General features: G+C 42.2%; 1 protein-coding gene across 2 annotated transcripts; it reads left to right on the top strand.

Annotated features, from left to right (window-relative positions):
* The first annotated feature begins 423 nt into the window (after window positions 1–423).
* LOC106586132 (1-phosphatidylinositol 4,5-bisphosphate phosphodiesterase delta-4) lies at window positions 424–27,236 on the top strand. 2 transcript variants are annotated; one of them, XM_014173023.2, is made up of 16 exons: window positions 427–745; window positions 2,638–2,691; window positions 3,555–3,713; window positions 3,932–4,160; window positions 4,301–4,430; window positions 4,838–5,069; window positions 6,131–6,332; window positions 6,451–6,595; window positions 6,827–6,979; window positions 8,481–8,648; window positions 8,987–9,137; window positions 9,293–9,409; window positions 24,913–25,088; window positions 25,248–25,380; window positions 25,949–26,098; window positions 26,387–27,236. In XM_014173023.2, the coding sequence occupies exons 2-16, from the start codon at window positions 2,670–2,672 to the stop codon at window positions 26,485–26,487; spliced, it is 2,268 nt and encodes a 755-aa protein (XP_014028498.1). In that variant the 5' UTR covers window positions 427–745; window positions 2,638–2,669; the 3' UTR covers window positions 26,488–27,236. The 2 variants fall into 2 exon arrangements, 1 of the variants encoding a protein (XP_014028498.1); XR_006762007.1 differs by lacking the exon at window positions 26,387–27,236 and having other exon boundaries at window positions 424–745; window positions 24,930–25,088.
* The last annotated feature ends 271 nt before the right edge of the window (window positions 27,237–27,507 follow it).

Raw genomic sequence — 27,507 nt, 5'->3', positions numbered from 1 at the left:
TCTACATGCGTTTTGATCTTGCACAGGCAACCTCTCATAGACTGAGTTATCTGTAATCTGTCTGTGCTGAGGTAAACAAGAGTACTGTCTGGATTGCTGTCCTTAAAACAATGGAGAGGGGTGAATCAAATCTGCAGTCAGCTCATGGATAAGGTAGAGAGAGAGTGTGTGTATGGAGATGGAGAGAGCAAGACATTTAAAGTGAGCAGCAGCATACTGTGGCAGCCTACAGGAAAACAGCAAAGGATTTTAAAAAAAGCAGCCTTGGAAAAATTGAACAGCCCTCATCAGATGCTAGGGTGTAGGAAAATAGGAAAAGTGAGGGAGTGGCAGGGAAGGAAGGAGAGGGGGTAGGTGGAGGGGGGAGGAGTGTACCAGAAGGCGGCAGTGTTGACTAGGGAAACGTTTTCCCAGATGAAGCAGGCAAAGTAGAGCATAGAGGATATATACACTGAGCCAGCTTTCCTCTGGACACTCCCCATCTCCTGAGCCCAGTGCTTGGCTAGTGGTCTCGGGACACTCCCTAAGCGTCCATAGTTCTGGAGCTTTCTACTGGGCCTGCTACCCCCACCAGACCCCTATCTCTTTTGGGTGGCCAGCTGTCTTTGACACTTCCTAATTCTGGTCTGGAGCCCTTCCCTGGACTGGCTCTCACCAAACATCCCAATCTATTCTGGAGCTCTTCACAGCAGTGGCAGCCCCAGCAGAGCCAGGACAAAGACCCGAGGGAGAGGTCTACAATTTGGTAAGTGTCATTTCTTCTCCTTTGACTCATTATATTTGTCCTCATCTTGATAGTAAAAGGCATAGCCTACAATACATTATGTGTTCAGCGCAGGTTGTGGTTTAGTGTTGCGGTTGTTGGTTTGATTATAATCTTACTCCCTGGTTGCTGTTTTGATTCTGTCTCATATTACAGCATCTGGTTCTACTTTGTTGTCCTTCAGCCAGCCTCCCTACATGGCACAAGCACATTTTACATGTGTGCTAAAAGACTGGTGGACCTGAATTTGTTTACAGGATTCTTCACACAGCTCCTCCTGAAGCGTAGCAACAGCCCATTCAGGGTTGAGTATAGAGCTTTCATGAATTGGAAATGGAACATTCCTGTGGATATATATATATATATATTTTTTTTTTTTTTTTAACTAGGCAAGTCAGTTAAGAACAAATTCTTATTTACAATGACGGCCTAATTTACAATGACAGTCATATATCACAGATGTTTATAATAAGGGGTGTTGTAATTAAATGTAGAGTGAAGACATATGGGCATATGATGAGGCTGCCACTTCACTTGATAAACAGTATTTCTTTAATACTTTGAGTAGGTTTTAGTGTGAGTAGCCCATTTAAAGTATGACACCAACTTGCCAGTGAGTCAGGATTCTCTCCCTGTGTTTGTGGTCAGGTGGACACCCTCAGGCACGTGGCTGGGTATTAGTCATATACCCTGAGAGAGTTCTCTTTCCAAAACACTAGCAACGGCCCACCAAATAACCTAACATAGAAGTTTATTCATTGGTTAGAATCGTATGACTATGTGTGCACACGTGAGCGTGTACCATGAAAATGACTGCTTTGTGAGAGGTCTTCCTATTCTTTCACATCTTTTCACAAACACCACATATCAAAAACATCACTGGTGTTGTTAAAAAATATTAAACGGATAGTTTCTTTGCAGTACTTCAGGGACAATGCTTTAGTTACACTTGTATTGCTGAAGAAGGAGTGGATATTTCGCTCACAAACTAACAGTGGGGCTGGGAGGAGAAGCCTCTGTTGTATTTTGAACTACGGAACAATTTACCTTGCTGTGAACGGTAAAAAAGAGAAAATATACTATCAAAATTAGCCATTATTCTACAAAGGTTGTAAAATGACAATGTGAGGAAAGGGAGATTCTACAGCCAAAAAAGAAGGAAGAGAAGCCATTTGAACTCTCCCTTTATGGAACATTTGACTGTTTGGAGTGTACAATACAATAAGTTCTTGTGAGTTTCCTCTCTGTGAGGAGTTGAGCACCTCTTCCCTAGGGGATTAGACAGCTGATTGGTGCTGAATATATTTTCTTCCAAAGGCTAATACACTTGTATTTGATAGCAGCACCAAAAGTAGTTGTCATACTATCACAAGGACATAGAGAATAGGTTTGGAGTCAATTCAGTTATGGCATATGACTTGAGAATTCGCATATGAATTGGAGAGTTACCTGTTACTTTTGGTGCGATTTTTTTAGAATCATGAATGAGATACCTGGTTCATTCTCTGTATTGTCCTGGTTAAACTGCATTCACTCCTATACTGCTCGAGAATTCTGCAGTGCAAACTACAGTCCAGGGAGACTTAATTGAATCCATGTAGCACACCAACTGTAAGAAATGCCAAGCTTTGGGTTGTCAATCTTCTACACCTCTCCCTCTTAGTCAATCAGTAGATAGAAAGAGAAAGCATAAGTCTGATTGGATTTCCGAGCTCTGCATGCAACACAGCTAAAATGTTGATGACACAGTTGGATCGATTATTCAGCCATGGATGTCCACACTGATCAGGAAGTAGGGAGGGAATAATTTTACTTGTGTCACTATTACAGGATAATATGTATCACAGCAATTATTTTTGTCTTCTTTTTTGCAGGAAATTCCCACGGGCATGTGTCAAGGCTAGCAATGGAATCTCCCCAAAGTTTGTGTAAGTTGACAGACACTAAAAGGTTGCATCGAGGTTGCATCAATAATGCAATAATACAATTTAAAACCTCTACAGGATCGGTGGGTCCCCCGCGGGACGGTCGAGCTAACGTAGGCTAATGTGATGAGCATGAGGTTGAAAGTAACAAGAACATTTCCCAGGACATAGACATATCTATTATTGGCAGAAAGCTTAAATTATTGTTAATCTAACTGCACTGTCCAATTTACAGTAGATATTACAGTGAAAGAACACCATGCTGTTGTTTGAGGAGAGTGCACAGTTATGAACTTGAAAATGTATTAATAAACCAATTAGGCACATTTGGGCAGTCTTGATACAAAATTTTGAACAGAAATACAATGGTTCATTGAATCAGTCTAAAACGTTGCACATACACTGCTGCCATCTAGGGGCCAAAATCTCAATTGCGACTGGGTTGGCATAATACATTATGGCCTTCATCTTGCATTTCAAAGATGATTGTACCAAAAATATTTTAAAAACATGTTTTTTTCTTTGTATTATCTTTTACCAGATCTAATGTGTTATATTCTCTGACATTGATTTAACATTTCCACAAACTTCAATATGCATATCCTTGCTTCAAGTCCTGAGCTACAGGCAGTTAGATTTGGGTATGTCATTTTAGGCTAAAATGTTTAAAAACGGATGGATCCTTAAGAGAATTTCCTCTGATCAAAATCTTAAAAATGAACTTTGGAGTACAGATACTGTATCAGCCTCCATTAACCAGAATAGAGAAACAACACGAGGTCTAAATTGATTAAGACTATATTTGTAAGGATGGTCAAGATGACCTTTGACCCCAACCTTGACCACTAACCCCTGATCCTGCACAGTTGCCCAGGGTGACAAGGACCTCCAGGTGATGAAGGCGGGGGCAATGTTGAGGAAGGTCAAGTCTCGCTCTTGGAAGAAGCAGCGGCACTTCCGCCTGCAGGAGGATGGCCAGACCATCTGGTACAAGTCCAGGTGGGCAGGGACAGGCCACTCCACCTGTGAGTACTGCAAGTGTGTGGGTGTGGGTGGGTGGGTGGAGGAAGCAGGGAGGAGACAGCATAAGAATTGACCAGACTGCAGATAAAAAGTTGAATTAACGGCCATAGTATTTCTCTCTTGAAAAAAGGATGAGGCATACAATCATCTATTGAGAAATCACTTTAGCATAGAAAAAGCCTGAGTATGTCTTCACATGATGCCTAATGTTCTCTCTTAGTCTCTGTGGCTGACGTGGATGTGGTGCGCGAGGGTCACCAGTCAGAGATCCTGCTGAGTATCGCTGATGAGTTCCCCGCTGACCTCTGTTTCACCCTGGTGTTCCATGGTCGCCGCAGTAACTTGGACCTGGTGGCGGAGTCGCCGTCCGAGGCGCAGGTCTGGATCCGGGGTGTACGCAAACTGATCCAGAACACTGAGAGCATGAATGACAAGGAGAGGCTCGACCAGTATCCTTGTTCCAAGCTCAGCATTAAATACAATATACGGATTGATTAACCATACAAACCAATGAGGGTCTATAACGTTGCTCCGTTCTATCTTGTCTCTTACTAATTGTTGCCCTTAGCCAGCGTCTTCCTCTTCTCAGGTGGATCTGGGACTGGTTTCAAAAGGCCGATAAAAACAAAGATGGACGGATGAACTTCAAGGAGGTGCGCACACTACTGAAGATGATGAACGTGGACATGAATGAAGAGTACGCTCTTCGCCTTTTCACGGTGAGGTTACCTTCATCATCTACTGTTCACTTTTGATTTGAGTCCATCTCCCATGCTAACTCTTGTATAGATCCAGCTATTTGTCTCTCAATCCCAAATGAATGGGATGGCGCTCATCTTTCCCATTCATTTGGAATTTAGGCATATGCTCATGTACTCACATGCAAATCCATGGATTTTGACATGTAATCAACCTTAAAGTATTGTGAGCAGTAGTTAAATGTGGATGATGTAAGTGGTGGAATTGTCCCCAACATTGGTTGCTTTTCTATGATGTCATTGTAAGTGACTACACTGTCAGTGGTCTACCATCATAAGGTGGTAGAACTCTAATAGAAAATAAAATGTAATGGGAACACCTTTTCTCTGAAGTAGACAAGTATTCTGCTCTTTGCCTTTACGCCCAGATGGCTGATAAGTCAGAGTCAGGTTGTCTGGAGAACGAGGAGTTTGTCCAGTTCTATAAGATGCTGACGGAGAGGGAGGACGTGTGGCGGGTGTTCCAGGACTATTCTCGGGACGGACAGATATTAACCCTCGCTGAGCTGGAGGACTTCCTGAAGCAGGAGCAGCAGGAGGGGGAGAGGAGTCTGGAGCACGCCCAAGAGCTGATTGACCGCTATGAACCCTCAGAGAACGGTAAGGACCGCTGTGGAACTGTGGTCAACCACAATCAACTATATGAATGAGATGATTAATAGCCTCATTAAGACAATGTCAATCATAATGAATGACAACCACAATGATCATTACCTAGTCTACCTGAGTGAACCACAAGAGCCCACAATGGCCGGTCAACAAGTCGCCATGTTTCATTAAAAATATGTTGTATGTTTTTTTGTGCCCTTTTATTTTTTTTACTTTGTTGTTTGTTGGGGGGTTTCTGTCATGGAAATTCTTACACAGGGACACTCAAAGTCAATCTTAAATTAATCATTGTTTATTGTCAGCGTGCTGGAGAGGTTCCAACCAACTCAATGCACCATAGTACACATGTCAATCAGGAGCTCTGCCTGGGCAGTCCAAACAATTGTCTTATATACGGCTATACATAGACAAGTTATATTTGCATGATTTAGAATAATTAATTCATCATTACCGTTTTGTTTTATTCATGTGCCCGACCAATACTGTTTCATAACATGGGACAGACCAACACCTTACGAGGCTTCTTTCTTTCCGAGCTGAAACCTTTAAACTGAGATATCTTTCGTTTGTTCTCAAAACACGGTCGTTCGTTCTCAAAACACGGTCTGGTCGTACTGCCAAATTGCAGCTACTGATAAGCGAGGATTTGTACAGTCAGCCACTTGCATGAAAACAGAAATTGATTTATGAACAGCACATGAATAGAACACAGAAATGAGTTATAAGAAAAGCACAAACATTAACATTTACATTACAGTTCCAATAAGATTTTTATATATATATATATATATATATATATATATATATATATATATATATATATATATATATATATATATATATTTGTCCTTATATTAAGTATTGTATATTGTATATCCATATATATATATATTTTTTTTTCAACAAGTAACCATGATTGACCACAATTATACTGACCATAGTCAATTGTAATCAACTGCCATTGTCAACCACAATCAACAGAGAGATGTAGTTACTGAGCATTTTCTGATTGGGTTGACATATAAGACAGAACTTCCCATGTCTTCTCACAGCCAAGAAACACGGGGCCATGTCTATAGATGGCTTCCAAATGTACCTGGTCTCTCCGGAGAGTGCGGTCTTGGATCCCCAGCTGCTGGCCCTGCACCAGGACATGAGCCAGCCCCTCAGCCACTACTTCATCTGCTCCTCCCACAATACCTACCTGATGGACGACCAGCTCCGAGGACAGAGCAGCCAGGAGGCCTACATCCAGTGAGGAACAAAACACTCAGCATTGCAGTAAGGCTTACATGGCAGTAAGGCCATGTAAGGCACTATTCAAACAGCTTTTGATATACACCGCTGTTTAACTCAGTATGTCTGTGTGCAGGGCTCTGAAGCGTGGCTGTCGTTGCGTCGAGGTGGACTGTTGGGATGGGCCAAATGGAGAGCCGGTTGTTTATCACGGCCACACCTTCACGTCCAAGATACTTTTCAGAGACGTCATCACCACACTGGCGGAGTACGCCTTCAAGGTGGGCACTTCAATACCTGAATTAACTGTAGCCTTCATGACCACGGCAGCTCTATGCTTCTGGTCATTTGTCTTCGTTTCTTGTTTTTTTCTTCAACCAAGTATTCAGCATCATAAAACATCCTGTCTTCAGCCTTCAGCTCTTCTCAGAATAACTACTGTAAAAAAATGACTTTCAAAGTTCAACACATCTTTTTAGGCATTCCGTCCGTCCCCTCTCCCTGTGTCCCAGGTGTCTGAGTTTCCTGTCATCCTGTCCCTGGAGAACCACTGCAGCATGGAGCAGCAGAGGGTCATGGCCCAGCTCCTGGACACCATCCTTGGGGACACATTGCTCAGGGCCCCCCTCGACAGACTGGTTCCCCAAGAGCTGCCCTCTCCCCAGGTAAGACCAACACTGGACCCCTTCAATTCACTGCTCAGGGTCCGGGGTGGTACTGCAGTGGCTCCGCAAATCTTTTTTTTTTGGAGGGGGGAGTAATTTGTTGGGGATTTTGTGGTGAAAGATACACATTTTATTATCACTAGCTGCAAAAGAGTACCATTGTGGATACCATTTTTATGTCTCTGCGTCCACCATAAAGGAAGTTAGATGTACTTTCACAAGCCAATGCTAACTAGTGTTAGCGCAAGGATTGGAAGTCTCTAGGAACAGTTAGAATGCTAGCTGACACCGAAGTAGATAAATGGCTTCATTAATAAAATCTCGAACTATCCCTTTAATATGGAGGAAATTACAGTCATTGGTGCTAATTACAGGCTTTTTTCTGTATAGAAAATTATTAGGAAGGCCATCTGAGTGATAATTTTTTGGGGTGGAAAAACAGTTTCAGTGTCAACTTAAAACAACAAAAACCAGATAGAAAGCATGAAGAAAAAACATTGAACTATTTATATTCTTAAATAATACCATCTTTGAGAGCTAACAATCAAATAAAAGCTGGACAATCAGGGAGAATTGAAAAATTCAGGGCACATGTCATTGATTTTGTGATAATGTTTGAGCAGAGGAACAAAGCATTAGCCATGGCAAAATGCATAGAATTGCAGAAAATGAGCTTTACAACAGCAACATTTTCTCTACGCAGCCAAGATTCCTTTTTTGCTAATGGAATGTTAGAGTTTACACTTCCTCTCCAATGATCAGTGGGGAGGTCTAAATAATGAAACTGTCTACCAAATCGATTCATTTTAAAATATTGATTACATTCACCTGATAAGACAAGATGTGTGTGTTTATTTTTGCTAACATATGATGGGGGTCCCTGGGTCACCCGTTTGCCTATGTTGGGGTCCCTGGGCAAGCAAAGTTTATTCTATTCTATTCTATTTTATTGTATTCTATTTATCTACTCTACTGTAACCATTTTTCAACAAGGCAAGTCAATTATTTATCAAGTCAATTGAGAAGACGTTCTCTAAGGATTTGATTTCCTGTCTATAACTATGTTCAGGTTTTTACTCAGCAGTGATGCCGGGAGCAGTACAATCATAAGTCTCCAGTGATTTTCATACTCTTCTTCCAGTCAGAGCACTTAAAATAAAGAGAAATATCCAATGAGGTGTGTGTTTGTGTATGTGTGTGCTAGACTTAAGTTAGTTAGAAAAATGTATTCAAGTGTTACTCCAAAATGATATAATAATTGACTATACAAAATACAGATAAAACAAAAACATTGTGGGCCACTCAAATAGATTTGAGACACTAAAAACAATCATATTCAAACATGGCACAGTATTTCCTTTGGCGTCATCTACGTATAGTACATTACATCATCTATTCATTGGCATCAGTTATTATACATTGTCATCTATACACGTGTGTGTGTGTGTGTGTGTGTGCCCCCACGCGCATGTGTCCTTGGATTCGTGCATACTCGTATAAGGATCTGAAGAGAAAGGTCCTGCTGAAAGCGAAGAAGATTGGCGGCCTAGAAGAAAGTGAAACGCTGACCGATGAGGTCACTGATGAGGTCAGCGACGAAGATGAGGCTGACCCTAAGAGCCTGTCTGCAGAAAACCTGTCTGCAGAGGCCCTTCATCTCAATGATAAGGTATGTGGCTGGACGGATGTATCTGGAAGGATGAACGGACGGATGATGGACAGACGGATGGATGGATCTGTTAGGATGGACGGAAGGATGGATGGATGGATGGATGGAGGTGAACGACTGGCAACCTCTTGCCGTCATCTGCACCAACTATTACACTTATACATTACTAGATTATTACTGACAATACATTCTGCCATTTTGCAAAAAATATCACACACTAAGCAAGCAATTAACACTGTGCCTTGACCTGCCAGCTAATCATGATATGCCGTGGTTGAATTAATAGCCACAAAGCAGGTGATATTTGTTCACTTACATGTAACATCCTGTCTCTTCAGAAATCCAAGTTATCCAGGGAACTCTCGGATCTGGTGGTGTACTGCAAGAGTGTTCATTTCCACAGCTTTGAGTACTCTCGCCTGCACTCCAAGTGTTACGAGATGTCCTCCTTCTCTGAGTCCAAGGCCAGGAAACTTGCAAAGGACACAGGTGCGCCCTGAACTATTTTAGCAATACCTACATAGCAAACAATGTATTGATATTGCCAAGGATTATTGGTTAGGAATTCACAACCATTCACTGTTGTTGGTCCCCTGGGTTATGGGATAAAAAAAAGCATCACTGTATGGCTGTGTCTTTCTCAGGGGCAGAGTTTGTGCGCCACAACAGCAGACAGCTGAGCAGGGTCTACCCCAGTGGCATGAGGACCGACTCCTCCAACTACAACCCACAGGAGCTGTGGAACGTAGGCTGTCAGATAGGTGAGAGCCTCTTCACATAAACCATTTTGTACTCAGGTCAATGTTGTAGTGTAAATCTGTTTTTAAACAAGCTAGCCGTTTTGGTTTCCTATTGATTCTGGGAATGAAGTCATACGTTTACTGACCTGTAAAACTGAATGTTTTTTAAATGTTCTGTTGAACGGAAGTAAAAATGTTGTCTGTTCTGGGAATGTTTATTTTTAGGTTGCAGGGAGGTTCTGAGAACTTTTACTCCTGTTCCTTGAATGTTTTCCTGGGAGGTTTTATTCACGCTTTGAGAAATAAAATTATAGGTTATTTTGAGGCTTCCTTAAAACTTTAATTGAATGTTCAATAACATTTTTAATAACACTGTTAGCTTATTTTGGGTTAACTTTGTTGAACTCCAAGCACAGATAGGACACATAGAAATGCGGGAGCGCTATAGGTTCGGGGTGAATATTTTGCTATTTTCACAACCAATAATAATGATTGTGGTGGTGCGAAAGGGTTGGGTTTTGATGAATAAATAAGAATGTGTGTTGAGGCTTGGTTGGTTTAAGTTGTGTATTTACAGTCTTATGTATTGCCTTGGAATCAACTCCAATTCCAATGTTTGTCCGTTATAGTTTGTTAAATAGCTTGCAGAAATGAAATTACAAAATGTAGACCTGCCCCATCTTTGCTAAATATGTTAACTTGAACCTGTTTGCAGTCCACACTGTTCTAAGTAATTGCATGGCTTCAATATGGAAATATATAAAGTACCATTCAAAAGTTTGGACACACTGTCACGGTTGTCTAAAGGATCGGACCAAAGTGCAGCATGGTTGTAGTTCCACATATTGATTTATTCCGTGAAACGTTGCAATACACAAATAACTAGAATAACAAAAAAAAAAAAAACGTGACGCAGAGAGAAATAAACACTACTCAAAAGATAATCCCCCACAAAAACAGATGGGACAAACATCATCTTAAATATGACCTCCAATTAGAGACAACATTGACCAGCTGCCTCCAATTGGAGATCATACCAAACAAAACCAACATAGAAATACAAAACTAGAAACTGAACATAGAAATACAAAACATAGACAAACACCCCCTGTCACGCCCTGACCTACTCTACCATAGAAAATAACAACTTACTATGGTCAGAACGTGACACACACCTACTCATTCAAGGGTTTGAGTATAACAATAGTGAAGACATCAAAACGATGAAATAACACATGGAATCATGTAGTAACCAAAAAAAGTGTTAACCTGTTAGGGCTAGGGGACAGTATTGACACGGCCGGATAAAAAACGTACCCGATTTAATCTGGTTACTACTCCTGCCCAGTAACTAGAATATGCATATAATTATTGGCTTTGGATAGAAAACACCCTAAAGTTTCTAAAACTGTTTGAATGGTGTCTGTGAGTATAACAGAACTCATATGGCAGGCAAAAACCTGAGAAGATTCCAAACAGGAAGCGCCCTTTCTGACAAGTTGTTGTTCATCTTGGCTCTTTTTATTGAAGACTGAGGATCTTTGCCGTAACGTGACACTTCCTACGGCTCCCATAGGCTCTCAGAACCCGGGAGAAAGCTGAATGATATCGAGGCAGCCTCTGGCTGAAACACATTATCGCGTTTGGATAGTGGCTGGTCAGAGTACTCTGAGACTCACGCTCGTGCACGAGGGCACGAGATGTATTTATTTTCTCTCTCTTTGTACGTATACAGGCTTTCCCGGGTCGGAATATTATATTTACAATTTTTTTTGTCACGAAATGCGCCTTATTAACCCTTTTGGATAGTGTCTTGAACGCACAAACAAAATGCCGCTATTTGGATATAACAATGGATTATTTGGGACCAAACCAACATTTGTTATTGAAGTAGAAGTCCTGGGAGTGCATTCTGACGAAGAACAGCAAAGGTAATAACATTTTTCTGACTTTGGTGAGTGCTAAACTTGCTGGGTGTCTAAATAGCTAGCCCTGTGATGCCGGGCTATCTACTGAGAATATTGCAAAATGTGCTTTCACCGAAAAGCTATTTTAAAATCGGACATATCGAGTGCATAGAGGAGTTCTGTATCTATAATTCTTAAAATAATTGTTATGTTTTTTGTGAACGTTTATCGTGAGTAATTTAATAAATTCACTGGCAGTGTTCGGTGGGAATGCTAGTCACATGCTAGTCTAATGCTAATGTAAAAAGCTGTTTTTTTATATAAATATGAACTTGATTGAACAAAACATGCATGTATTGTATAACATAATGTCCTAGGAGTGTCATCTGATGAAGATCATCAAAGGTTAGTGCTGCATTTAGCTGTGGTTTGGGTTTATGTGACATTATATGCTAGCTTGAAAAATGGGTGTCTGATTATTTCTGGCTGGGTACTCTGCTGACATAATCTAATGTTTTGCTTTCGTTGTACAGCCTTTTTGAAATTGGACAGTGTGGTTAGATTACCGAGAGTCTTGTCTTTAAAATGGTGTAAAATAGTCATATGTTTGAGAAATTTAAGTAATAGCATTTCTAAGGTATTTGAATAACGCGCCACGGGATTACACTGGCTGTTGAGTAGGTGGGACGCAAGTGTCCCACCTAGCCCATAGAAGTTAAACAAATCAAAATATATTTTAGATTATTTAAGTAGCCACCATTTGCCTTGACGACAGGTTTGCACACTACTCCCTTCACAGAACAGCACAAACTGGCTCTAACCAGAATAGAAAGAGGCCCCAGTGGGAGGCCCCGGTGCACAACTGAGCAAGAAGACAAGTACATTAGAGTATCTAGTTTGAGAAATAGACGCCTCACATGTCCACAACTTGCAGCTTCATTAAATAGAACCCGCAAAACACCAGTCTCAACGTCAACAGTGAAGAGGCAACTCCGGGATGCTGGCCTTCTAGGCAGAGTTGCAAAGAAAAAATGTAAGATTAATTAAGATGGGCAAAAGAACACAGACACTGGACAGAGGAAGATTGAAAAAAAGTGTTATTGTCAGATAAATCTAAGTTTGAGGTGTTCAGATCACAAAGAAGAACATTCGTGAGATGCAGAAAAATGAAAGATGCAGGAGGAGGGCTTGACGCCATCTGTCAAGCATGGTGGAGGCAATGTGATTGTCTGGGGGTGCTTGGTGGTGGTAAAGTTTGAGATTTGTACAGGGTAAAAGGGATCTAGAAGGAAGGCTATCACTCAATTTTGCAACGCCATGCCATACCCTGTGGACAGCACTTAATTGGAGCCAATTTCCTCCTACAACAATACAATGACCCAAAGCACAGCTCCAAACTATGCAATAACTATTTAGGGAAGAAGCAGTCAGCTGGTATTCTATCTATTATGGAGTGGCCAGCACAGTCACCGGATCTCAACTCTATTGAGCTGTTGTGGGAGCAGCTTGACCTTATGGTACGTAAGAAGTGCCCATCAAGCCAGTCCAATTTGTGGGAGGTGCTTCAGGAAGCATGGGATGAAATCTCTTTAGATTACCTCAACAAATTTACAATTAGAATGCCAAAGGTCTGCAAAGCTGTAATTTCTGCAAATGGAGGATTCTTTGACAAAAGCAAAGTTTGAAGGACACAATTATTATTTCAATTAAAATCATTATTCACAACCTTGTCAACATCTTGACTATATTTCCTATTCATTTTGCAACTCATTTATTGTATGTTTTCATGGAAAACAAGGACATTTCTAAGTGACACCAAACTTTTGAACGGGAGTGTACATGGTTATTGCGAGTGTAGCGAAATGCTTGTGCTTCTAGTTCCGACAGTGCAGCAATATCTAACATGTAATCAAAAAATTCCACAACAACTACCGAATACACACAAATCTAAGTAGAGGAATGGAATAAGAATATATACATATAAATATATGGATGAGCAATGACAGAGCGGCATAGGCAAGATGCAATAGCTGGTACAAAATACAGCAGACACAAATGAGATGAGTAATGCAAGATATGTAAACATTGTTAAAGTGGCATTATTAAAATGACTAGTGATCCATTTATTAAATCAAATCAAATCAAATGTATTTATATAGCCCTTCGTACATCAGCTGATATCTCAAAGTACTGTACAGAAACCCAGCCTAAAACCCCAAACAGCAAGCAATGCATGTGAAAGAAGCACGGTGGCTTGGAAAAACTCCCTAGGAAAAACTCCCTAGAAAGGCCAAAAACCAAGGAAGAAACCTAGAGAGGAACCAGGCTATGAGGGGTGGCCAGTCCTCTTCTGGCTGTGCAGGGTGGATATTATAACATAACATGGTCAAGATGTTAAAATGTTCATAAATGACCAGCATGGTCAAGTAATAATAATCATAGTAGTTGTCGAGGGTGCAACAAGCACGTCCGGTGAACAGGTCAGGGTTCCATAGCCGCAGGCAGAACAGTTGAAACTGGAGCAGCAGCACGGCCAGGTGGACTGGGGACAGCAAGGAGTCATCATACCAGGTAGTCCTGAGGCATGGTCCTAGGGCTCAGGTCCTCCGAGAGAAAGACAGAAAGAGAGAAAGAGAGAATTAGAGAGAGCATATTTAAATTCACACAGGACACCGGATAAGAAAAGAGAAATACTCCAGATGTAACAGACTGACCCTAGCCCCCCGACACATAAACTACTGCAGCATAAATACTGGAGGCTGAGACAGGAGGGATCAGAAGACACTGTGGCCCCATCCGATGATAGCCCCGGACAGGGCCAAACAGGCAGGCTATAACCCCACCCACTTTGCCAAAGCACAGCCCCCACACCACTAGAGGGATGTCTCCAACCACCAACTTACCGTCCTAAGACAAGGCCGAGTATAGCCCACAACGATCTCCGCCATGGCACAACCCAAGGGGGGGCGCCAACCCAGACAGGAAGACCACGTCAGTGACTCAACCCACTCAAGTGACGCACCCCTCCCATGGACGGCATGGAAGAACACCAGTAAGCCAGTGACTCAGCCCCTGTAATAGGGTTAGAGGCAGAGAATCCCAGTGGAAAGAGGGGAACCGGCAAGGCAGAGACAGCAAGGGCGGTTCGCTGCTCCAGCCTTTCCATTCACCTTCACACTCCTGGGCCAGACTATACTTAATCATAGGACCTACTGAAGAGATAAGTCTTCAGTAAAGACTTATAGGTTGAGACTGAGTCTGCGTCTCTCACATTGGTAGGCAGACAATTCCATAAAAATGGAGCTCTATAGGAGAAAGCCCTACCTCCAGCCGTTTGCTTAGAAATTCTAGGGACAATTAGGAGGCCTGTGTCTTGTGACCGTAGCGTACGTGTAGGTATGTACGGCAGGACCAAATCGGAAAGATAGGTAGGAGCAAGCCCATGTAATGCTTTGTTGGTTAGCAGTAAAACCTTAAAATCAGCCCTTGCCTTAACAGGAAGCCAGTGTAGGGAGGCTAGCACTGGAGTAATATGATCACATTTTTTGGTTCTAGTCAGGATTCTAGCAGCCGTATTTAGCACTAACTGAAGTTTGTTTAGTGCTTTATCCGGGTAGCCGGAAAGTAGAGCATTGCAGTAGTCCAGCCTAGAAGTAACAAAAGCATGGATTCATTTTTCTGCGTCATTTTTGGACAGAAAGTTTCTGATTTTTGCAATGTTACGTAGATGGAAAAAAGCTGTCCTTGAAACAGTCTTGATATGTTCTTCAAAAGAGAGATCAGGGTCCAGAGTAACGCCGAGGTCCTTCACAGTTTTATTTGAGACGACTGTACAACCATCCAGATTAATTGTCAGATTCAACAGAAGATCTCTTTGTTTCTTGGTACCTAGAACAAGCATCTCTGTTTTGTCCGAGTTTAAAAGTAGAAAGTTTGCAGCCATCCACTTCTTTATGTCTAAAACACAGGCTTCTAGCGAGGGCAATTTTGGGGCTTCACCATGTTTCATTGAAATGTACAGCTGTGTGTCGTCCGCATAGCAGTGAAATTTAACATTATGTTTTCGAATGACATCCCCAAGAGGTAAAATATATAGTGAAAACAATAGTGGTCCTAAAACGGAACCTTGAGGAACACCGAAATTTACAATTGATTTGTCAGAGGACAAACCATTCACAGAGACAAACTGATATCTTTCCGACAGATAAGATCTAAACCAGGCCAGAACTTGTCCATGTAGACCAATTTGGGTTTCCAATCTCTCCAAAAGAATGTGGTGATCGATGGTATCAAAAGCGGCACTAAGATCTAGGAGCACGAGGACAGATGCAGAGCCTCGGTCTGATGTCATTAAAAGGTCATTTACCACCTTCACAAGTGCAGTCTCAGTGCTATGATGGGGTCTAAAACCAGACTGAAGCGTTTCGTATACATTGTTTGTCTTCAGGAAGGCAGTGAGTTGCTGTGCAACAGCTTTTTCTAAAATGTTTGAGAGGAATGGAAGATTCGATATAGGGAGATAGTTTTTTATAATTTCTGGGTCAAGATTCGGCTTTTTCAAGAGAGGCTTTATTACTGCCACTTTTAGTGAGCTTGGTACACATCCGGTGGATAGGGAGCCGTTTATTATGTTTAACATAGGAGGGCCAAGCACAGGAAGCAGCTCTTTCAGTAGTTTAGTTGGAATAGGGTCCAGTATGCAGCTTGAGGGTTTGGAGGCCATGATTATTTTCATCATTGTGTCAAGAGATATAGTACTAAAACACTTTAGTATCTCCCTTGATCCTAGGTCCTGGCAGAGTTGTGTAGACTCAGGACAATGGAGCTTTGGAGGAATACCCAGATTTAAAGAGGAGTCCGTAATTTGCTTTCTAATGATCATGATCTTTTCCTCAAAGAAGTTCATAAATGTATTACTGCTAAAGTCAAAGCCATCCTCCATTTGCGAAGGCTGCTTTTTAGTTAGCTTTGCGACAGTATCAAAAAGAAATTTCGGATTGTTCTTATTTTCCTCAATTAAGTTGGAAAAATAGGATGATCGAGCAGCAGTGAGGGCTCTTCGATACTGCACGGTACTGTCTTTCCAAGCTAGTCGGAAGACTTCCAGTTTGGTGTGGCGCCATTTCCGTTCCAATTTTCTGGAAGCTTGCTTCAGAGCTCGTGTATTTTCTGTATACCAAGGAGCTAGTTTCTTATGACAGATGTTTTTAATTTTTATGGGTGCAACTGCATCTAGGGTATTGCGCAAGGTTAAATTGAGTTCCTCGGTTAGGTGGTTAACTGATTTTTGTCCTCTGACATCCTTGGGTAGGCAGAGGGAGTCTGGAAGGGCATCAAGGAATCTTTGGGTTGTCTGAGAATTTATAGCACGACTTTTAATGCTCCTTGGTTGGGGTCTAAGCAGATTATTTGTTGCGATTGCAAACGCAATAAAATGGTGGTCCGATAATCCAGGATTATGAGGAAAAACATTAAGATCCACAACATTTATTCCATGGGACAAAACTAGGTCCAGAGTATGACTGTGGCAGTGAGTAGGTCCAGAGACATGTTGGACAAAACCCACTGAGTCGATGATGGCTCCGAAAGCCTTTTGGAGTGGGTCTGTGGACTTTTCCATGTGAATGTTAAAGTCACCAAAAATTAGAATATTATCTGCTATGACTACAAGATCCGATAGGAATTCAGGGAACTCAGTGAGGAACACTGCATATGGCCCAGGAGGCCTGTAAACAGTAGCTATAAAAAGTGAGTGAGTAGGCTGCATAGATTTCATGACTAGAATCTCAAAAGACGAAAACGTCATTGTTATTTTTTTTGTAAATTGAAATTTGCTATCGTAAATGTTAGCAACACCTCCGCCTTTGCCGGATGCACGGGGGGTATGGTCACTAGTGTAACCAGGGGGTGAGGCCTCATTTAACACAGTAAATTCATCAGGCTTAAGCCATGTTTCAGTCAGGCCAATCACATCAAGATTATGATCAGTGATTAGTTCATTGACTATAACTGCCTTGGAAGTGAGGGATCTAACATTAAGTAACCCAATTTTGAGATGTGAGGTATCACAATCTCTTTCAATAATGGCAGGAATGGAGGAGGTCTTTATACTAGTGAGATTGCTAAAGCGAACACCGCCATTTTTAATTTTGCCCAACCTAGATCGAGGCACAGACACGGTCTCAATGGGGAAAGCTGAGCTGACTACGCTGACTGTGCTAGTGGCAGACTCCACTAAGCTGGCAGGCTGGCTAACAGCCTGCTGCCTGGCCTGCACCCTATTTCATTGTGGAGCTAGAGGAGTTAGAGCCCTGTCTATGTTCGTAGATAAGATGAGAGCACCCCTCCAGCTAGAATGGAGTCCGTCACTCCTCAACAGGCCAGGCTTGGTCCTGTTTGTGGGTGAGTCCCAGAAAGAGGGCCAATTATCTACAAATTCTATCTTTTGGGAGGGGCAGAACACAGTTTTCAACCAGCGATTGAGTTGTGAGACTCTGCTGTAGAGCTCATCACTCCCCCTAACTGGGAGGGGGCCAGAGACAATTAATCGATGCCGACACATCTTTCTAGCTGATTTACACGCTGAAGCTATGTTGCGCTTGGTGACCTCTGACTGTTTCATCCTAACATCGTTGGTGCCGACGTGGATAACAATATCTCTATACTCTCTACACTCGCCAGTTTTAGCTTTAGCCAGCACCGTCTTTAGATTAGCCTTAACGTCGGTAGCCCTGCCCCCTGGTAAACAGTGTATGATTGCTGGATGATTCATTTTAAGTCTAATACTGCGGGTAATGGAGTCGCCAATGACTAGGGTTTTCAATTTGTCAGAGCTAATCGTGGGAGCCGTCGGCGTCTCAGACAACGGGAGGAGCAGAGACCAGAGAAGTCTCGGCCTCCGACTCCGACTCGCTTAATGGGGAGAACCGGTTGAAAGTTTCTGTCGGCTGAATAAGCGACACCGGTTGAGCATTCCTACAGCGTTTCCCTCCAGAAGCCATGAGAAAGTTGTCCGGCTGCGGGGACCGTGCGAGGGGGTTTATACTAACGTTACTATCTGTACTTACTGGTGGCACAGATGCTGTTTCATCCTTTCCTACACTGAAATTACCCTTGCCTAACGATTGCGTCTGAAGCTGGGCTTGCAGCACAGCTATCCTTGCCGTAAGGCGATCGTTCTCCTGTATATTATAAGTACAACGACTGCAATTAGAAGGCATCATGTTAATGTTACTTAGCTTCGGCTGTTTGAAGTCCTGACGAACCATGTCCAGATAACACCTCCGGGGTGAAAAAGTTGAATGAAAAAAGTTGAGTGAGGGAAAAAGTAAAAATATACGGTAATGAAAAAGTAAAAACCGTCAGGTAGCAAAGTAAGATCGGCAACAAAACGCACAGCAGCGTAAACAAGTCTGCAAGTTGTGACCGGAAACAGGAAACCGTTCAGAGTTGCAAAGCTGATGATGTGCAATTAGACAGACCAAACAGCGGAAGAATACAACACCTGTTGTATTAAAGTGGCCAATTATTTCAAGTCTGTATGTAGGCAGCAGCCTGTCTGTGTTAGTGATGGCTATTTAACAGTCTGATGGCCTTGAGATAGAAGCTGTTTTTCAGTATCTCGGTCCCAGCTTTGATGCACCTGTACTGACCTCGCCTTCTGGATGGTAACGGGGTGAACAGATAGTGGCTCGGGTGGTTGTTGTCCTTGATGACCTTTTTGGCCTTCCTGTAGGTGCTGTAGGTGTCCTGGAGGGCAGGTAGTTTGCCCCTGGTGATGCGTTGTGGAGACTGCACCACCCTCTGGATAGCCTTGTGGTTGTGGGCGGTGCAGTTGCCATACCAGGCGATGATACAGCCCGACAGGATGCTCCCAATTGTGAATCCTTAAAAGTTTGAGGGTGATAGGTGACAAGCCAAATTTCTTCAGCCTGCTGGGGATGAAGAGGCGCTGTTGCACCTTCTTCATCAAACTGTCTGTGTGGGTGGACCATTTCAGTTTGTCAGTGATGTGTACGCCAGGGAACTTAAAACTTTCCACCTTCTCCACTGTTGTCCTGTAGATGTGGATAGGGGCGTGCTCTCTCTGCTGTTTACTGAAGTCCACGATCATCTCATTTTGTTTTGTTGACGTTGAGTGAGAGGTTGTTTTCCTGACATCACACTCCGAGTGCCCTCACCTCTTCACTGTAGGCTGTCTTGTCGTTGTTGTTAATCAAACCTACTACTGTTGTGTCGTCTGCAAACTTGATGATTGAGTTGGAGGCGTGCATGGCCACGCAGTCATGGGTGAACAGGGAGTACAGGAGGGGGCTGAGCCCGCACCCTTGTCGGGCTCCAGTGTTGAGGATCAGTGAAGTGGAGATGTTGTTTCCCACCTTCACCACCTGGGGGCGGCCCGTCAGGAAGTCCAGGACCCAGTTGCATGATGAGCTTGGAAGGTACTATGGCGTTGAATGCTGAGCTATAGTCAATGAACAGCATTCTTACATTGGTATTCCTCTTGTCCAGATGGGATAGGGCAGTGTGCAGTGGGATGGGAATTGCATCGTCTGTGGACCTATTGGGGCGTTAAGTAAATTGAAGTGTGTCTAGGGTGACAAGTAAGGTGGAGGTGGTATGATCCTTGACAAGTCACTCAAAGCACTTCATGATGACAGAAGTGAGTGCTACGGGGAGATAGTCATTTAGTTCAGTTACCTTTGCCTTCTTGGGAACAGGAACAATGGTGGCCATCTTGAAGCATGTAGGGACAGCAGACTGGGATAGGGAGAGATTGAATATGTCTGTAAACACATCAGCCAGCTGGTCTGCGCATGCTCTGAGGACACAGTTAGGGATGCCGTTTGGGCCGGCAGCCTAGCGAAGGTTAACATGTTTAAATGTCTTACTCACGTCGGCCACGGAGAAGGAGAGCCCACAGTCCTTGGTAGCGGGGTGCGTCGATGGCACTGTATTATCCTCAAAGCTGGCAAAGAAGGTGTTTAGTTTGTCTGGAAGCAAGACGTCGGTGTCCGTGATGTGGTTGGTTTTCCTTTTGTAGTCCGTGATTGTCTGTAGACCCTGCACATACGTCTCGTGTCTGTGCTGTTGAATTGCGACTCCACTTTGTCTCTATACTGACATGTCGCTTGTTTGATTGCCTTGCAAAGGGAATAACTACACTGTTTGTATTCAGCCATATTCCCAGTCACCTTTCCATGGTTAAATGCGGTGGTTCGCGCTTTCAGTTTTGCGTGAATGCAGCCATCTATACACGGTTTCTGGTTAGGGTAGGTTTTAATAGTCACAGTAGGTACAACATCTCCAATACACTTCCTTATAAACTCACCGCATCAGCGTATACGTTGACATTATTCTCTGAGGCTACCCGGAACATGTCCCAGTCCACGTGATCAAAACGATCTTGAAGTGTGGATTCCGATTGGTCAGACCAGCATTGAATAGTCCTTAGCACGGGTACATCCTGTTTGAGTTTCTGCCTGTAGGAAGGGAGGAGCAAAATAGAGTCGTGGTCAGATTTGCCAAAAGGAGGGCGGGGGAGGGTCTTGTATGCATCGCGGAAGTTAGAGTAGCAGTGATCCAGTGTTTTTCCAGCGCGAGATCTACAGTCAATATGCTGATTGGATTTAGGTAGCCTTGTTCTCAAATTTGCTTTGTTAAAATTCCCAGCTATAATAAATGCAGCCTCAGGATATATGGTTTCCAGTTTGCATAAAGTAAAGTCCAGTGAAGTTCCTTGAGGACCGTAGTGGTATCGGCTTGAGGGGGGATATACACGTCTGTGACAATTATCGAGGATAATTTCCTTGGGAGATAATACAGTCGGCATTTGATTGTGAGGAATTTTAGGTCAGGTGAACAAAAGGACTTGAGTTCCTGTATGTTGCTACAATTACACCATGAGTCGTTAATCATAAAACATACACCCCCGCCCTTCTTCTTCCCGGAGAGATGTTTATTCCTGTTGGCACGATGCACAAAGAATCCAGGTGGCTGTATCAACTCCGACAGCATATCCTGAGAGATTTTCCGTGAAACAGAGTATGTCACAATCCCTTATGTCTCTCTGGAAAGCAACCCTTGCCCTAATTTTGTCTACCTTGTTATCTAGAGACTGGACATTAGCGAGTAATATACTCGGAAGCGGTGGGGGGTGTGCGCGCCTCTTAACCTCTCTAGGGTATGTGGGACGAAATCGTCCCACCTACTCAACAGCCAGTGGAATCCCGTGGCGCGAATATTCAAATACCTTAGAAATGCTATTACTTCAATTTCTCAAACATATGACTATTTTACACCATTTTAAAGACAAGACTCTCGTTAATCTAACCACACTGTCCGATTTCAAAAAGGCTTTACAACAAAAGCAAAACATTAGATTATGTCAGCAGAGTACCCAGCCAGAAATAATCAGACACCCATTTTTCAAGCTAGCATATAATGTCACAAAAACCCAGAAGACAGCTAAATGCAGCACTAACCTTTGATGATCTTCATCAGATGACACACCTAGGACATTATGTTATACAATACATGCATGTTTTGTTCAATCAAGTTCATATTTATATCAAAAACCAGCTTTTTACATTAGCATGTAACGTTCAGAACTAGCATACCCCCTGCAAACTTCCGGTGAATTTACTAAATTACTCACGATAAACGTTCACAAAAAGCATAACAATTATTGTAAGAATTATAGATACAGAACTCCTCTATGCACTCGATATGTCCGATTTTAAAATAGCTTTTTGGTGAAAGCACATTTTGCAATATTCTCAGTAGATAGCCCAGGCATCACAGGGCTAGCTATTTAGACACCCAGGAAGTTTAGCACTCACAAAACTCAGATTTACTATAAGAAAAATTGGATTACCTTTGCTGTTCTTCGTCAGAATGCACTCCCAGGACTTCTACTTCAATGACAAATGTTGGTTTGGTTCAAAATAATCCATAGTTATGTTAAAATATCCTCTGTTTTGTTCGTGCGTTCAAGACACTATCCGAAGGGTGACGAAGGGTGACGCGCTCGACGCGTTTCGTGACAAAAAAATCTAAATATTCCATTACCGTACTTCGAAGCATGTCAACCGCTGTTTAAAATAAATTTTTATGCGATTTTTCTCGTAAAAAAGCGATAATATTCCGACCGGAAAACCCTGTTTTCGTTCAAAGACTAAAAATCTAAAATGGACTCTTCTCGTGCACGCGCGCCCCAGTCTCATTGTTCTCTGATCGACCACTATCCAAATGCGCTACTGTTTTTCAGCCATGGCCTGCAAAGTCATCATTCAACGTTCTGCCGCCTTCTGAGAGCCTATGGGAGCCGTAGGAAGTGTCACGTTACAGCAGAGATCCTCAGTTTTCAATAAAGAGAGTGTAGAAGGCCAAGAAATGGTCAGAGAGGGTACTTCCTGTACAGAATCTTCTCAGGTTTTTGCCTGCCATATGAGTTCTGTTATACTCACAGACACCATTCAAACAGTTTTAGAAACTTTAGGGTGTTTTCTATCCAAATCAAACAATTATATGCATATTCTAGTTTCTGGGCAGTAGTAATAACCAGATTAAATCGGGTATGTTTTTTATCCGGCCGTGCAAATACTGCCCTCTACCCTAGAGAGGTTAAGTCTGAACAGAAGACCGCTCCGTCTACCTCTTCTCCGGCAGCGTTGTTTTGGGTCAGCCTCTGGAATCAGTTCAAATGCCCTGGATGGTACGTAGAAAGGAGCCGCTTCGGGAAAGTCGTATTCCTGGTCGTAGTGATGGTAAGTTGTCGTCGCTCTGATATCCAATAGTTCTTCCCGGCTGTATGTAATAACACTTGAGATTTTCTGGGCTAACAATGTAAGAAATAATACATAAAAAACAAAATACTGCAAAGTTTCCTAAGGACTAGAAGCGAGGCAGCCCTCTCTGTCAGGGCCATCTTTACAGTAATGATGGACTGTCGTTTCTCTTTGCTTATTTGAGCTGTTCTTGCCATAATATGGACTTGGGTCTTTTACCAAATAGGGCTATCTTCTGTATACCAACCCTACCTTGTCACAACACAACTGATTGGCTCAAACGCATTAAGAAGGAAAGAAATTCCACAAATTAACTTTTAACAATGTACACCTGTTAATTAAAATGCCTTCCTGGTGACTTCCTCATGAAGCTGGTTGAGGGAATGCCAAGAGTGTGCAAAGCTGTCATCAAGGTGAAGGGTGGCTACTTTGAAGAATATCAAATGTAGATTCATCCCAAACCATCTCAATTGGGTTGAAGTCGGGGGATTGTGGAGGCCAGGTCATCTGATACAGCAACATCACTCTCTTCTTTGCTGGTGATGCTGTGCAAAAAGAAGTGTTTATACAAGGGTGGCTACTTTGAAGAATCTAAAATATATTTTGATTTGTTTAACACTTAGGATACTAAATGATTCCATATGTGTTATTTCATAGTTTTAATGTCTTCAATAGTATTCTACAATGTAGAAAATAGAAGAAATAAAGAAAAACCCTTGAATGATTAGGTGTGTCCAAACTTTTGACTGTGTAAGGGAGTGCGTAACTGGCGGCAGGGAAGTCAGGCGCAGGAGAGCAAAACTTGGTAATCAACGGAGCAGTTTTATAAAAAAAAACACCGGTAACCAGAACCACAAACATATCCCTACTAGCCCTACCTGAAATGAGAACTTTGGATCACGTTTTTAAGGAAACATATACATATCAACATATGAAATATTTCCACCCCTCCCATCTGAGCGCAAGCGAGCTGATATAAGACAGGTCAATTGCCAACAGTTTGAAAATAGCAGAGCGCTGGCTTTAACAGGTTGAAATTGCCAACGAACATGAGTATGACGCTAGCGCCGCCTTAATGCCAGCCGAAAATAGAGCCCATAATCTTCTGTTCTCTATCCATGGAATTAGTCCACTGTGCCACCAGGATGGAGCTAGCATGCCATGTTTTTTTATGCATACAAAGCTTTTCATTTTAGTCTATTCAAACAGACCCAATTCCAAAAGAAAACAAGCACTCATTAAGATCGGGTGTGGCCAATTAGTGGGCGAGGCCAACACTCCTGAACACACTTCACAAGATAGAGGACAGAGGGAGTTCTGTTGATGCTGAGAACGGAATGTGTGTGTTTTTAAATAACTTTCTTAGAACGTTCTCTGAACGTTACGAAGGTTTTCTTGTGGTTTTTATGGAACGTTTTCTTTATGTTCTGAGAACAGAATGTATGTTCTTAGAACATTATGTGCTAGCTGGGCTAGTTCAGGCATAGCCCAGCTAGCACATAACTTTGCTTGTTTTTTTATACACTCTCTGTCCCAGACGATTTACCTTAAACAGGCCTAGAACCTGTTGTTTCTATTATATGTTACATTACGCCTGGTGAAACACACCGTATCAATCCATACATGCATTGCTTGCTTCCTGGATGGAAGAAAGAAAAGGTTTACTGCCAGAAATGGCAATGTAACACATCCTGTAGATGGGTCTGGAGAGAAACAGGGTGTAAGCCAAGGAGCGTTAGAGACTACAAACACATTGTCTCCTCACTGTTCTTCACTTTGTGACAAATTTGTGAAAAGGGCTATATACATTTATTTGATGTTCTCATAGTGGCTCTGAACTTCCAGACGGCTGGGCTAGAGATGGATCTGAACGATGGGCTCTTCAGTCAGAACGGCTGCTGCGGCTACGTCCTCAAACCTGACTTCATGAGGAATGATGACTCTTTTGATCCAGAAAGACCCCAGGCCCGGAATGGTTACACATCACTCCGCCTGTCTATCCAGGTCCAGAAACAACTGCTCTGTATCATACAACTATCTGTTGTGTTTTGTTGTGTGCCTGTGCATGTACATTTAGTGTGTTTTGCCAGTTTCATTTGCAATGTTTTTGAGTACGTATCCTTGTCTAAGTTTTAATTTTATATGCATGTGTTTGTCCATAAGGTGATCAGTGGGCAGCAGCTACCAAAGGTGAACCAGAAGGAGGGCTCTATCGTTGACCCTCTAGTTAGAGTGGAGATCTACGGAGTATTTCAGGACCAAGCCAAGCAAGAAACTAGTTACATTGACAACAATGGTGAGGGACCAGCTTTCAAGGACTGGCAAAACACATTCATTGGGGTCTTTGTACAGACCCAGCCTACTCCTGGACTAAAATGCATGCATTGTGGCCTAAGGTGATCGTCCTCCAGTGCACATGAAGTGCAGCAGCATGGGTTCCAATTCGCCCCAATGCTATTTCAGCACACTCTCTTCTATCCAATAAACTAAGACTTAAAAATATACAATATCAGTCAAAAGTTTGGACACATCTACTCATTCAAGGTTTTTTTTAAATTGTTTTTATTTAACACTTTTTTGGTTACTACATGATTCCATATGTGTTATTTCATAGTTTTCATGTCTTCACTATTATTCTACAATGTAGAAAATAGTCAAAATAAAGAAAAACCCTTGAATGAGTAGGTGTGTCCAAACTTTTGACTGTTACTGAATAAAACATTAAAAAAATGCATTACCAATATTATTACATGTAAGTATTATACACCATGCCATGTTTTAGTGAATTAGATAGAACACGACACAGAACCTCTGTACTTCTCTTGGCTGTCTAAAACCTGGACTCTGCTGCCCCCTGCCTACAGGTTTTAACCCTCTGTGGAATGAGACCCTCAATTTTATCGTCCATGTCCCTGAGTTGGCCCTGGTGCGTTTTGTGGTGGAGGACTATGACAAGGCCTCCAGGAACGACTTCATGGGCCAGTTCACTGTGCCCTTCACCTGTATTCAGCCAGGTAAGATTGACCTTATCATATTACACCTGAGGGTGAAGTCTGAACAACTGGGTAAATCCCAATTGCAGTTTTCTTTAAATGATTGTACAAAATAATTTGATCCTATTGACTCGTTAAAGGTTAAATCAATTGATGAATCTTGTCAGAATTTTGCATCCCTGCTGAGTGTTTTAATTTAAGCCTGTTATGTACTAATGTACATATTTTACTGTATGAATAATGGTTTCCAAGTGGTTCTTCATGACAACAAGCTGAATTTCTTCTGGCTCCTCTCCCCACACTTCACAGGATATCGCCATATCCACCTTCTGTCCAAAGATGGGACGGCAATCCCTCTGTCTTCTCTGTTTGTCAACATCAAGATCTCAGAGCTAACAACAGAAGTCTGATGGCCCAATGATTGGCTGAATAACATGCCGCAAACACCAATCACATGGGAGGGTTACAATAATACTGTTATCAGTTTTTAAAGCTAAATCTATATGCCAAATGAACTGCTTTAGATCATTTCTGCTTAAATAACCATTTCTGTTCAAGCAACATCAGCAGGGCCTCACACTGATGAAAGATGAAAAACCACTTGTCTCATGGCCTAGACAGCCTTACCTGGGAATTCTCAGCATTTAAGGGATTTTTTGCTATTTCCCCAATATATAATCTTAAAATAATCAGAGTTTTTTTAACTTGAATGTCATGGGAGTGCGTCAAATCATATAGCGGTCCACGTTTGACGCCCACGCAGATAACTGAGATGAAATCAATGAAGAAATGCTTGAGCCCAATGTTAGCTTCTTTGACATGGCACGTTCAATACCACTTGGCTGATCAAACTGATGCAAGGACTGACATATTGCAGGGTTCACAAGTCCTTTTGGAGTAACAGACTATGCAATGGCCTCTTTTTTTTATCCCTGTTTTATAACCATCCAAGTATTCAACGGTTGCACTGTGTGCTGGTAGAGTAACTTAATTGTATAAACAATTAGTCCTCCATCTAAACATTTCAATAGATTTTTTTTTACAGTTCCTCAAAGTGTGACATGGAACTATATCAGAATCTAAAGAATCATGTTGTAAAAGTATTCAACTGTAAAGTATTTATGTGCATAGAGCTCTGTAAATAAAGATACAAATGAAAGACCTGTCTTTAAAAAAATATTATTGAACGCTATATTCCCATTGGTTAAACATATTTTTCAACAGCACATTTCTTGCCATTCATTTTATGTCAGTTTGCAATTTTGTTTTACACACCGTTAATTGGCTGTTTTAAATAATGTCTCATCAGACCACAGATCTTATGCTTTATTTTTTGGAAAACTCCAGGCGTGCTGCCATGTGCCTTTTTCTCAGGAGTAGCTTCCGTCCGGTCACTCTCCCATAAAGCCCAGATTGTTGAAGTGCTGTAG

Source organism: Salmo salar, chromosome ssa25, assembly GCF_905237065.1.
Source record: "Salmo salar chromosome ssa25, Ssal_v3.1, whole genome shotgun sequence".
Lineage (NCBI taxonomy): Eukaryota > Metazoa > Chordata > Actinopteri > Salmoniformes > Salmonidae > Salmo > Salmo salar.
Note: the sequence above shows the minus strand (reverse complement) of the source record. Positions and strands in the feature narration are given on the sequence as shown.

Excerpts from the sequence above, each read along its gene's own strand:
- LOC106586132 (XM_014173023.2), top strand. The coding sequence starts at position 2,670 with ATGGAATCTCCCCAAAGTTTGT. Across the intron at positions 6,980-8,480 it reads AAGAGCTGCCCTCTCCCCAG|GATCTGAAGAGAAAGGTCCT; the intron begins GTAAGACCAACA and ends TACTCGTATAAG. Across the intron at positions 9,410-24,912 it reads GAACGTAGGCTGTCAGATAG|TGGCTCTGAACTTCCAGACG; the intron begins GTGAGAGCCTCT and ends ATGTTCTCATAG.